The sequence below is a fragment of the Chelonoidis abingdonii genome, chromosome 19 (genome assembly GCF_003597395.2).
Source record: "Chelonoidis abingdonii isolate Lonesome George chromosome 19, CheloAbing_2.0, whole genome shotgun sequence".
Classification (NCBI taxonomy): domain Eukaryota; kingdom Metazoa; phylum Chordata; order Testudines; family Testudinidae; genus Chelonoidis; species Chelonoidis abingdonii.
Genome location: NC_133787.1, coordinates 13,359,939 through 13,372,601, shown reverse-complemented (window position 1 = coordinate 13,372,601; position 12,663 = coordinate 13,359,939). Strand labels below are relative to the sequence as shown.

The 12,663-nt window shown below is 39.6% G+C and overlaps 1 protein-coding gene across 14 annotated transcripts in view; it reads left to right on the top strand.

Annotated features, from left to right (window-relative positions):
• The window catches only part of CHD9 (chromodomain helicase DNA binding protein 9), a 217,122-nt gene that overhangs the window by 166,314 nt on the left and 38,145 nt on the right, over window positions 1-12,663 (top strand). For 12 of the 14 annotated variants that reach the window (XM_032805367.2, XM_032805365.2, XM_032805363.2 and 9 more), the window contains 9 exons: window positions 461-550; window positions 1,257-1,360; window positions 1,475-1,592; window positions 2,290-2,347; window positions 2,639-2,681; window positions 2,853-3,072; window positions 3,246-3,448; window positions 3,738-4,643; window positions 12,448-12,611. In XM_032805367.2, coding sequence (XP_032661258.1) covers window positions 461-550; window positions 1,257-1,360; window positions 1,475-1,592; window positions 2,290-2,347; window positions 2,639-2,681; window positions 2,853-3,072; window positions 3,246-3,448; window positions 3,738-4,643; window positions 12,448-12,611 — 1,906 coding nt within the window. The remainder of the gene's footprint in view (window positions 1-460; window positions 551-1,256; window positions 1,361-1,474; window positions 1,593-2,289; window positions 2,348-2,638; window positions 2,682-2,852; window positions 3,073-3,245; window positions 3,449-3,737; window positions 4,644-12,447; window positions 12,612-12,663) is intronic. The other 2 variants (XM_032805366.2, XM_032805364.2) reach the window with 1 other exon arrangement.

Genomic DNA, 12,663 nt, shown 5'->3' with positions numbered 1-12,663 from the left:
TAGCTCTTGTTCTCCCTGCTGCTCTGGCAGCTTCCGGTAGAGTGTATGACCGTGGTGCTGCTGCTGCTTTGCTATTGGCCTGGCTTTCTAGAATGTTATATGGGTGGGCTGCCAACATTTTTCCTGAGGAATGCAAGTGAGGGAAGGGAAATGGCAATTTTTAACAGTTTATAACTCAGCCAAACCTGAACAGAATTTCAGGGGACAAGAAGGCTAGAGACATGCCTTGACTTTCAAAGGCTTGTTGCAAAGAATGGAAGTCTTAGAGGTTCTCAGGTAAAGGTTGTACGAATCTTAAATGTTAGGCAGTCTAAATATAGGATCACTACCAGTTCCCCCTGTATTTCAGGAAAAAGCAACGTTGCAAAAAAACCAATAACTCGTTAATTTCACAAAAAAGCCTTCCAAACTTAAAGCTTGATAGAGTTCTAATGTCTATTTTTTATGTGTTTGTTTTTAGGGTCTTGCTTAGAGTACGAATGCTGTATTACTTAAAACAAGAAGTCATTGGTAATGAATGCCAGAAAGTGTTTGATGGAGTTGATGCCAGGTGAACTATACTGAAGTTTTTTTGCTTGTTTTTAAATGTAAACTATTAAGTAAAAATACCTCATAGGGAAAAACAAAAAATATTTACAATTTTTGCCCATGAAAATATTGTTTCTGTTGTATTTACCTTTTTATCATTACCAATTCTAAGTTTTAGGAAATATAAATATATTTAGGACAAATACAAATTCACCTGATTTTATACTCTGTCAGCAGGATTCCCATGCTTCTTAGTGATAGAATTCAGATAATGGGTCTCTTTTTACTCTCATTGAAGGTAATGACAAAAATTTCATTGGTTTCAGTGCTATGAAAAGCAATTTATATGCTTTAATTTAGCTGCAAATTACCAAAGCTCTCAGTCCTCAGTGGAAAAATTGTCATTTTCATTCATGTTGCACTATTTATGATTTATGTGTCTGTCAGTGCTTCTTTTTTTTTTTTAATTTCTTGGAATGCCAGCTTACAGATATTTTTGTAAAAGAGAGTGTGGCCTATGTACTCTGAGTCTTTTAACCAACATGAAAGCTGTGAATAAAATGATGTTTAGGTTTTTGATCAGAGGCTAGTTTTTGTATGTTTGGACATGTAATATTATTGCTGCTTTCTATTAAAAATTGAAGTATAAAATGTGGAATAACAAAGACAAATTAAATTTCATCCTTCCTTGTGTAGATTTATGTTTGTTTTATTGGTGAATTTTTCAGTGAAGTTGATGTTTGGGTACCTGAGCCAGAGCATTCTGAGGTCCCTGCAGAATGGTGGGATGCAGATGCAGATAAATCCCTCCTAATTGGAGTTTTTAAGCATGGTAAGTAATAAGGATGACTAAAAATATTTTTCCCCTGACACAAACCTTTCCTTTTGTTTCCTTTTATGCATTCTTTTAAAAATCACTTGTATGTTATTGCTTCTTCCCATTCAGGCTATGAAAAGTACAACACTATTAGAGCAGATCCTGTACTCTGTTTCTTGGAAAGGGTGGGCAAACCAGATGAGAAAGCAGTCGCTGCTGAACAAAGAGCAAACGATTACATTGATGGGTATGAATGTTTCAGTTTTGTTACAAGCTATTAGATGTAAACTGAACTAAACTTATACACTGGGCCTGATTCTCTTCTCACACTGTTTTTACACTAGTGTAAGTTGATTGATGTAAATGGCATTATTTCTGGTGTATTCCAGTGTAAGTGAAGAGAAAATCAGGCCCAGTGTATTTTATAGCCCAATATTTAGACAGGGGAGTTCACTGGTAACATAAAAACTTAGGTTATCCATGTAGCAGTGATAGTGCTTTGCATTGGTATATGAGAGATGTGACTTTGATTCCTCAGTACAAAAGCCAGCAGAAATTGGGAGTGCTACCACATTAGTCAGCTTTTCCTCTGGAGGCCAGAAATGTCCAGTGTTGCTAAACAGCAACCACTTCAAATCAATTTGAGTAGCACTGATAACTTCCAAAGAGTAGTAGTAGTTCATTTTTCATGAGACAGAGGGTAGATGGCCAAAATTTAGGGCCACAGATAGAAGACCTCTTGGAAAGAGGGAAAATGTTGAAGCCATAGTTCCTGTTGTAATGTTTTTTCCCCTCCAAAGTACAGTGACTGAGATTTCCCAGTAGAAAATTAACCAGAGAATAAATCCTTCTTGATTTAGAATTGCTTTGCGTAATATAAATAGAATAGGTCCTTTTAAAAAAGTATTGAAATAGATTATTTTGCTGTGTTGAACTTTTAACAGAGATGTAGAAGATCCAGAATATAAACCAGCCCCAGCAATGTTTAAAGATGATATGGAGGTATGGTATGCATCTGTTTTTAGTTCTTTCTATCATAATGAACAGTTACTTCTAACTTCATGGAGCTAGTTGTTTTAACATTTTTAATATTTCTTATAAGTCTCATAGAAGTCTTTTAAAAAGTATTTTTGTGTGATCCCTTCATATTAAAGATGCTTAATAGCCAATTGTCTGTAACATACTATTATTCTTATTTTACTTTTATTAGTTATCTACCTAAGGTGTGTGTTGTTTAACTACGTCTCTGATGGATTCATATTTTTGATTTATTTCAAATCTTGGGTTTTTTAGGATGATGCTTCATCACCAGGAGATCTAGTAATAGCTGACGGAGGTAAAGTACATTAAATTTAATATATGATTGTTGTTATTAATGTATAGTATTCTGTCATGCTGGACTACATTATATCTTGATGCAACCCTGCTTTGGGGGTAATGCAGAACCTGAGGCTCCATCAATACTTGACTTGTTTCTTTGATTTTGTTTGATTTTCTTTTAATGTAGATGGTCAGATAATGGAAGGAGACAAAATTTATTGGCCCACTCAGTCTGCTTTAACAACACGTCTGCGCCGCCTAATAACAGCCTACCAACGGACTAGTAAGAACAGGCAGGCCCAGCAAATCCAACCAGCGTTTCCAGTTCAGGCCACTGTGATGCAGCCTCCATATGAAGAAGCTGCTCTAAATCCAAAAATGGCAGCCAAGATTGAAAGGCAACAAAGGTTTGTGCAAAGTAAAAGTATTCAGTTTAAACGTGTGAGCCTATAGAAACTCAAAAAGACTTCAATTTTTTTAAAAGCTGTGGTCACTAATTGTCACAGGTGATAATATTAAGAACATTACTAAATGTCCAAACTTGATTGATGTGTTTTTTTTCTTTCTGTTACCAACCAAGATGGACAAGAAGAGAAGAAGCTGATTTTTACAGGGTTGTATCCACATTTGGAGTGGTGTTTGATCCTGACGGGGGTCGATTTGACTGGACAAAATTTAGAGCCATGGCTAGGCTACATAAGAAAACTGATGAGAGTTTAGAGAAGTACTTGTATGCATTTATGTCTATGTGCAGGAGAGTCTGTCGCCTTCCCTCAAAAGAAGGTATGTATCGTAGGAAAATAGAGTACAGTATGTTTTAACAATATTTTTTGTGTCATGTAGTCGATACTGATCAGACAAAATATTGTTTGTTTCCTCTTTCTGAAAAGCCACAACTCTGTCTGCTTCCCAAAATTTTATTAGAGGAGAAGAAAATAGGGAAAGTCTAATGTGGAACATGAGGTCAATGTTTTGTGGGACTTGGGTGTTAACTGGTTAGTGTCACCTGCTTCTAATCTGCACTACAAGGTTTTGTTTGCCAGATACTCCCATTTGTTTTATTTTTGTACAGAACTTGTAGACCCAACCATTTTTATCCAACCAATTACAGAGGAGCGTGCTTCTCGGACCTTATATCGCATTGAACTCCTGAGGAAGGTACGAGAACAGGCCCTCCGACATCCACAGCTGTTTGAACGCTTGAAACTTTGTCAGCCAAATCCAGACTTGCCAGTCTGGTGGGAGTGTGGGACTCATGACAGGGATTTACTTATTGGAGCTGCTAAACATGGGGTTAGCAGAACAGACTATCACATTCTTCGTGATCCTGAACTCTCGTTTATGTCTGCCCAGAGGAATTACAGTCAGAATAAAGTGGCACTATCAAGGAATTCTACTCCACTTTTACACCAGTATCAGATGGCATTGTCTGCGTCTCCTCTTACACCTCAGTCAAGATTGCCGGATACTAAAGGGAATGCTCTTGAGAATACAAAACTTAAAAATGAAAACCTTAAAGAGGACCCTCAGTCATCTGAAGAGGAATCTATGTCTACTGAGGAAACACGGACAATGATGAAATCTGAACCTTTGAGCCCCAAAAATGGCACACCATTACAGACTACAGACCACAAACCTGGTATGAAGAGTGAAAATGACAGGCGTATGGTTGCAGCAAGGACAGAGCCCCTTACACCAAACCCTGCTTCCAAAAAACAGAGAGTCAACGAAAGAGGGTCAGACTCTAGTTCCGATTCTGACTCTGATTCAGACAGATCATCCTGTTCTTCCAGGTCATCTTCATCGTCCTCTTCCTCTTCCTCTTCTTGTTCACGCTCCCGAACAGGATCCAGCTCTTCATCCTCCTCCTCTTGTTCTTCAGCATCCTCTTCCTCTTCATCATCATCATCTTCATCATCATCGTCATCGTCGTCATCTGAAGAGAGTGACAGTGATGATGAAGAGGCACAAAAGCGAGGTAAGTGGCAAAAGTCTTATTGCTACATCATAATTTAAAAAGTAAAAATACTGAATATTGAAAAACATATAAAAGACGTAGGAATAAGAGAATACGTAGTAAAAGCAAATACTCTACACTTCCCATCACTTCCTACCAAGGCCTCCATCGATTCAGTGAGTCATGTTGACTGATTCCATAGAAAACTATGTTCAGCATTCAACTCAGATGTAGGAGGAAGGATGAATTGTCAGAATTTCTGCAAAAATGTTTCTTTCCCTCTTTCCCATTTCTTTTCTTTCCTCCCATATTTAGGTTCTTTTGGTGCCTCTTCTCTTTTTCCCTCCTCATTCATCCCTTGTCCCACATTACTGCACCACTCCTAGGTATCTCTTGGAAACTCATAGACCTACAATCTGCCAAAGATCATTAAGAGTAATTTGAGGTACTGTCTCAGCACCCACCTACAGGCATGACGGGACCAGTCTTAGTTACCAAACTTAGATATCTAGAGCAACAGATCCTCCTTTTATAAAATCTCCCTTATGTTTCTGTGCCTCCTGTTCCTTCCTTTTGTTTCCCCAGCACTCTATTTGTCTCTTCTTTACCTCATCTTAAAGTATTTCCTGAAGCAGCAAAGTATCATGCCACATAGTGCTTTCCCAACCGCAGAAAGATTTGCGACAATAAGAACTGTATTCTGCCAAAGTGTTAGCTCAAAGATTGTCATGACAGGAATTAGACAATGCGGGGAGCATGATTCTCAACGTCTTGAACTCAATTCAACTGTTTTACTGTTAAGAATTTAACCCTCTGCTCTGTGTTCTGTGATGGAGAGAAAAATACATTAAAAGTGCTAATATTTAGATTGATTTCCACTATCAGTGGTGATCATTAATTTTCTGGCAGTAGAGTTGGGTTGTGTGGGTTAGGAGAGAGTTCCCACCACTAAAGGTAAGGTTTAGGCTGCAACATCAAGGGTCAGTTATGAAGTTAGGTGCAAATATGTGATTTGTTACTATGGGATATTAGCATATTATATAAGTGGTGTATGCTCATTCATTTCATAGATTCTAGGCCTGGAAGGGACCTCGGGAGGTCATCGTGTCCAGTCCCTTGCCCTCATGGCAGGACCAAATACTGTCTAGACCATCCCAGATAGACATTTATCTAACCTACTCTTAAATATCTCCAGAGATGGAGATTCCACAACCTCCCTGGGCAGGCTATTCTAGTATTTAACCACCCTGACAGTTAGGAACTTTTTCCTAATGTCCTACCTAAACCTCACTTACTGCAGTTTAAGTCCATTGCTTCTTGTTCTGTCCTTAGAGGCTAAGGTGAACAAGTTTTCTCCCTCCTCCTTATGACACCCTTTTAGATACCTGAAAACTGCTATCATGTCCCCTCTTAGTCTTCTCTTTTCCAAACTAAACAAACCCAATTCTTTCAGCCTTCCTTCATAGGTCATGTTCTCTAGACCTTTAATCATTCTTGTTGCTCTTCTCTGGACCCTCTCCAATTTCTCCACATCTTTCTTGAAATGCAGTGCCCAGAAATGGAGACACTATTCCAGTTGAGGCCTAACCAGCGCAGAGTAGAGTGAAAGAATGACTTCTTGTGTCTTGCTTACAACACACCTGTTAATGCATCCCAGAATCATGTTTGCGTTTTTCGCAAGAGTATCACACTGTTGACTCATGTTTAGCTTGTGGTCCACTATAACTCCTAGATCCCTTTCTGCCATACTCCTTCCTAGACAGTCTCTTCCCATTCTGTATGTATGAAACTGATTGTTCTTTCCTAAGTGGAGCACTTTGCATTTGTCTGTATTAAACTTCATCCTGTTCACATCAGACCATTTCTCCAATTTGTCCAGATCATTTTGAATTACCCTGTCCTCCAAAGCAGTTGCAATCCCTCCCAGTTTGGTATCATCTGCAAACTTAATAAGCGTACTTTCTATGGCAGTATCTAAGTCATTGATGAAGATATTGAACAGAGCTGGTCCCAAAACAGAACCCTACTTGTTACACCTTTCCAGCAGGATTGGGAACCATTTACCATACTCAGAGAGTACTTATTATCCAGCCAGTTATGCACCCACCTTATAGTAGCCCCATCTAAGTTGCCTAGTTTATTGATAAGAATATCATGCAAGACTGTATCAAATGCCTTACTAAAGTCTAGGTATACTACATCCACCGCTTCTCCTTTATCCACAAGACTCGTTACCCTATCAAAGAAAGCTATCAGATTAGTTTGACATGACTTGTTCTTTACAAATCCATGCTAGCTATTCCCTATCAGCTTACCACCTTCCAAGTGTTTGCAGATAATTTCCTTAATTACTTTCTCCATTGTCTTCTCTGGCACAGAAGTTAAACTAACTGGGTTGTAGTTTCCTGGGTTGTTTTTATTTCCTTTTTTATAAATGGGCACAATATTTGCCCTTTTCCAGTCTTCTCGAATATCTCCTATCTCCCATGATTTTCCAAAGATAATAGCTAGAGGCTCAGATACCTCCTCTATTAGCTCCTTGAGTATTCTAGGATGAATTTCGTCAGGCCCTGGTGACTTGCAGGCAGCTAACTTTTCTAAGTGATTTTTAGCTTGTTTTTTTTTTTTATTTTATCTTCCAAACCTTCCCCCTTCCCATTAGCATTCACTATGTTAGGCATTCCTTCAGACTTCTCGGTGAAGACAGAAACAACGAAGTCATGGAGCATCTCTGCCATCTCCAAGTTTCCTGTTACTTTTTCTCTCTCCTCACTGAGCAGTGGGCCTACCCTATCCTTGATCTTCCTCTTGCTTCTAATATATTGATACGGATGGGTTCTCTCAAAGCCGTATTGGAGGGAGGCCACGCCGCAGGGAACCAGGAATTTTCATGGTGTTATACAAACATCAGCCCACAGAAGCCACCTGGCTCACATGGCAGGAGTGCTGCATATTTGCTGTCTATTGCTCTGACCCAGAAACATGACCTGTACCTGCTGAAGCAATATTTTGAATGACAAAGATCGCAATCTCTTGGTCAGAACTTCCCCAGACTTTCCAAACATGAATCCCTGAGAAGGGAGAATGGGAAATAAAAGAGCTGAATTATATGTGCTGGGCTGTACAGTCATATTTAGAACAACATGATGTAAATGTGATGAGATTTCAACTGTTCAGCCACACAGTTTACAGAACCTACGCAGTGTTTTGGGATATGGTTTCACATGTTAGTTTAAAACTGGTGAAAGGTACTACACACATTCCTGGAAACTGAAGTTTCATCGTATTGCCCCACCCACATGCTTCCGCAGCCAGCTGCAGAGGTCGGTAGTGGAGTCACCTTCCCTGCTTACTCATTACTTAGCCACACTACTCACTCTACTATCTAATAGTGCCGACTGTGCCAGTGTTTTTTGTAACGTACACACCAGTGTAATGGAACTGGGCTGTGGCCAAACGCATTCTCCATAGGAGACAGAAAGGTCATCAGCACCTTTCTGGCATTGCTGCCCAGGACTGCTTTGTAACTGGCAATCTGGAAGGGTAAGGCTCCGTATTCCATACCAGCCACTTGAGTCATTCAGTGTCTTGGCTCTGGAAGAGTTTATAAGAAACATAGTGAATGCAACTTTGTATTATGTCCCCAATATAGCCTCTCAATGAGATCTGAAAATCTTAACCATAATGTGTGTGACCAGATATTCAGCTTTGACTTTTCAATGTAGTGAAGTTTACCTGGATTATGTGTGTTACTAAGCTGATCACTGCCAGTACAAGATATATTAGAGAAAGCAATGTGATGTTTTTGCCCCCTTTTTTTTTTTTGCATTCACTGACAAATTTTCAAGCATTTTTGCACCGCTATTCATACTTTAAAACTATTCAGAAAATATAAACAAGAATGTGGATTAGTGTAGGACCTAGGAACAAATAAGATAGAATTTTCAAAATCAGCTATGTGGCTTGGGAGCACTAGGTCCATGGTGGGTTTTTTCCATAGGATTTGTGTTTCTGTGTTGTTTAGGTACCTTTGAAAATCTCACCCATAGCAAATCTATTGATACATTTTATGTGGTAAAAATCTTGACTATGGTATGTATTTGACTTAGCAACCTGAGGCTTAACAGTCAACTAGATGGCATGTCTCTGAAGCATTGTAACATCAGAAGTAAATCAGCTAGTCATCACTCTCACCCTCCAGTTCATTTGCATACTCAATTCTGTTGGTCAAAATGAGTCAGCAAATGAAAGTGGCAGTCAGAACTAAGAGAGTTGGGGTGGCATAGGAGTTCAGGACTGGAATAGAGGGGCTGTTCTAGATCAATGGTTCTCAAACTTATTGCACACTCCTTCTTTGTGTCTGTAGCAGTTTATCTCCCCCCGGACCCCATCTCTCTCTAGCCACTCAGCTCTGAAGGCAGAGCAGAGAGCAGCAGCTGCTGGTCAGGCATCCAGCTCTGAAGGCAGCGCCCCCACCAGCAGCAGTGAAGACGTAAGGGTGGCATGGTATGATATTGTCATTGTTCTGCGCTGCTGCCTTCAGAACTGAGCCTTTAGTCAGCAGCCGCCCAGCTCTGAAGGAAGAGCTGCTGCCGGCAGCAGTGCAGAAGTAAGGATGGCATGGTATGATATTGTCATTCTTATTTCTCTGCTGTTGCTGGAGGCAGTGCTGCCTGGCAGGCATCCGCAGCTCTCTGGCCACCTAGCTCTGAATGAGTACAGTCATTCTCCCCGCCCCCCCCCCAGCTTCTCATGTTCCCTCCCACCCCGAATATATTCCATGCTCTCATCCCAGTTTGAAAACCTCTGTTCTAAATCAGGAGCTATATTGGCTGAGTAGGAATGAGATGAGGTTTGCACTGTGGTTCTCTCCACACTATGCCTAGCTCAGGCAAGATCATTTACCTTTGCCTACTTAAAACTGTCTTAGTAGAATCTCTCTGCCTTGGCTGTCAAGGAGGGAGATGACTAAAGTAAACAGGTTAGTGTTCAGGTTTAAGGCTAGAGTTAGAGTTACTGAGTGAGTAACCTCTGATGTTACAATGCTCCTGTGCCTGCAGGACCAAATAGGCATTGTCAAGGGGATGCTCTTGATAAGAAACTGATAAAGGAGACGAGGAGGAGTGGCGTAGACAATTTAACAATAAAATTTAGGTTTAGTGTCAGTACCCTGTAAAATTGCTGCAGGTTCAGGTAATAGGGACTGTGTTCCTGCCCTTTCCACCTCCTGCCAGTTTAGCCTATGTGACCAATGATGTGTATGACTTTCTAGTTGTAAAATGTTAGCGAGGGAGTGTAAATCAGTCTGTCTGACTTTCTGTTGCTGTTTAATTAGAAATTTCCATTTTAAAGATTTGGTAACTGCTGGAAAGTTCTCTTAACTTCAATGCGATTCATTATGCACCATCTCTTTAATATGTTTTTTTTTCATGCGTAGTACACCATTTATAGCACCTTTTGTGTAGCTGTCCTATATATTGCACACCTGACAGAAACTAGTATTTTAGACCTATCTATTGTGTTCAAACTGTTTTTGAGAAGACAATATTTGTAACAAATGCCTCACTATTTAGTGATTTTAATCTTGGTTACTAAACCATTTTTAATACTTCCATTATTTCTATAATCCCAGGATTTTCTTGCTTAGCAACTGCACCATTTTGCATGAAAACAATACTTCAGTTGATGGAAGGGATAGCCAAAACACTTCTACCTCCACGCTACTTACAGGGCTTTCTAGAGCAGTAAAAGCGGCAGAGAATCCTGTGGCACCTTATAGACTAACAGATGTTATGGAGCATGAGCTTTCATGGGTGAATACCCACTTCGTCAGATGCATGACATGCATCTGATGAAGTGGGTATTCACCCACGAAAGCTCATGCTCCAAAACGTCTGTTAGTCTATAAGGTGCCACAGGATTCTTTGCTGCTTTTACAGATCCAGACTAACACGGCTACCTCTCTGATACTCTAGAGCAGTGTTTCTCTCAACCTTTTTGATACCCGGGACCTTTCTGCTGCCTTCCTAAACTGTGTCAGGGAGATCTGAGTGACTGGTGCTGGTCCACAGACAGGTGATTGAGAAACACTGCTCTAGGGGAAGAAAGTGTTCAGCAGGCTCTACATTTTGGACCTGCATGGAAGGGACGGAGGGAATATAGGAAAAATGGGTTACATATCTGTTCGAAATAGAGAGGTTTTTGGTAGTCCCAAGCATTCAAAATCCATTTCAGTATTTTGAAGTATTAGTATTTTGAAGTATTAGTAGAGATGAGATTTGACATGGATGTTATGAGTTATCTTTTGTTATCTAGTGCATTTTCATCCTTGTATTGCGGCTGCTTGGTGCTGTGCCACAAGCAGATTCTGGGTGCAAAGCCAGTTTAGGCAACATGAGATGATATCCCCTCAGTCTTTCTTGCACAGAGGGATCGTGTGGTGTTGTGGAGCTAGGTTAGTCGTTAATTGTGTTTAGAGAAAGGAGACTTTGCTAGGACTGAACTACACCTGGTGGATTCCAAGCTACCTTGTCAGTCCATTGGTACTATTGGCAGGTGGTACAATTTACAGCGTCTTTCAGACTGTGCTGAATTATGCTTGGGACCATCCTGATGCACATCTGGCCCAGGATCAGGGAGTGACTGGGGGGAGGGCTCAGCGGAGAGGCAAACTGTGGCCCTCTACCACAGAAAACTTGTAATATTTTAGCAAATAAGTGGGGTAGCATTCTTTATCAATATTTTATTATTAGATTGATAATGGAAACACTTTTTTGTAGAAAGTAGTGTGTTGTGACACTCATGCTTTTTCTACAAAAATAAAAAACCACACCTATCCATCCTCCGTAACTTAAGCACGTAGTGCACAGCTAAAATATATGATATTAACTGATTTAAAGCAATGAAAATGTCCATCTTTCGCTTTCACTTATGTACATAATTGTAAACTTGCATTTTATGTTACACATAAGTTTTAGTCTTGCAGAATTATCTGACATTGCTCTCGCATCTGTACTCTTTCCTACGCAGCATTGGCTGTTAGTTTAAAAATATGTCTGGCCTTGCTACAAGGAAGTTTATACTGTGCAAACACAGAGACATCATATCCCTGATTTTCTTCTTCTGTTGGAGATGGTCTGGAAGAGGAAAGAAATGAAAAAATGGAGGTTGGAATGTGGGGAAAATAGGTGAGGGTCGGGGAGAAGAAGAAACAATGGAATGTTAGTTGAAAAGAAACTGATCTTAAAAATGCATGTTTAAAATGGTAATATTATGTAGACACATCATTTAAAAAAAATGTTGGGGAGGCAAATGGAGCCTTCTACAGCCCATCTAATAATTGAAATGGACCACATATAAAAAGTAATATCCCCTCAATAGATTTACCACACTCTGGTGACAACCGCTTTGCTGTCCTTGCTTACCTTTCTATTTAAAAATGAAATTGATTTATTGTCTTGAATTCACATTTCATTTCACTTCAAAATGAAATGTGTGTGTTCTAAAAAGTACACAAGGGATTTCATATTAGACTTTAGCAAGTAACCTGTTTTGAAATATCTGAATACTTCACATGTTAAGCTCTAGAAAAGAGAATAGGAATATAGTTATGTACAGAGTAATAGTAGTTCACAAGTCACATAGAAGAGCCTCAGCACTGCTAATTTAAAAATCAGCCTTCCATATTCTCAAAGTAAAAATTTCATTTTTTATTAGTATTCAAATTTTTCTTTCCAAACCTTTACATACTTTGTGGAGCATCCTAAAAAAAAATTAGCTATATTTTTCTATACAGCTTCAAGTTATATGTAATACTTTTATTTAGCAGAAGGAACCCCTCACATCAAAGCATATGATGAAGAGAGTGTAGCCTCTCTGAGCACCACACAAGATGAGACCCAGGACTGTTTCCAGTTGAACAACGGGACGCCAAATTCCAACTATCTTTTGCAAGGTGGATATATGTTGGCTGCATCATATTGGCCAAAGGTAAGTTTGTAATACCATTTTCAAGCGCAAATGTGATAGCTGGGTCATTTTT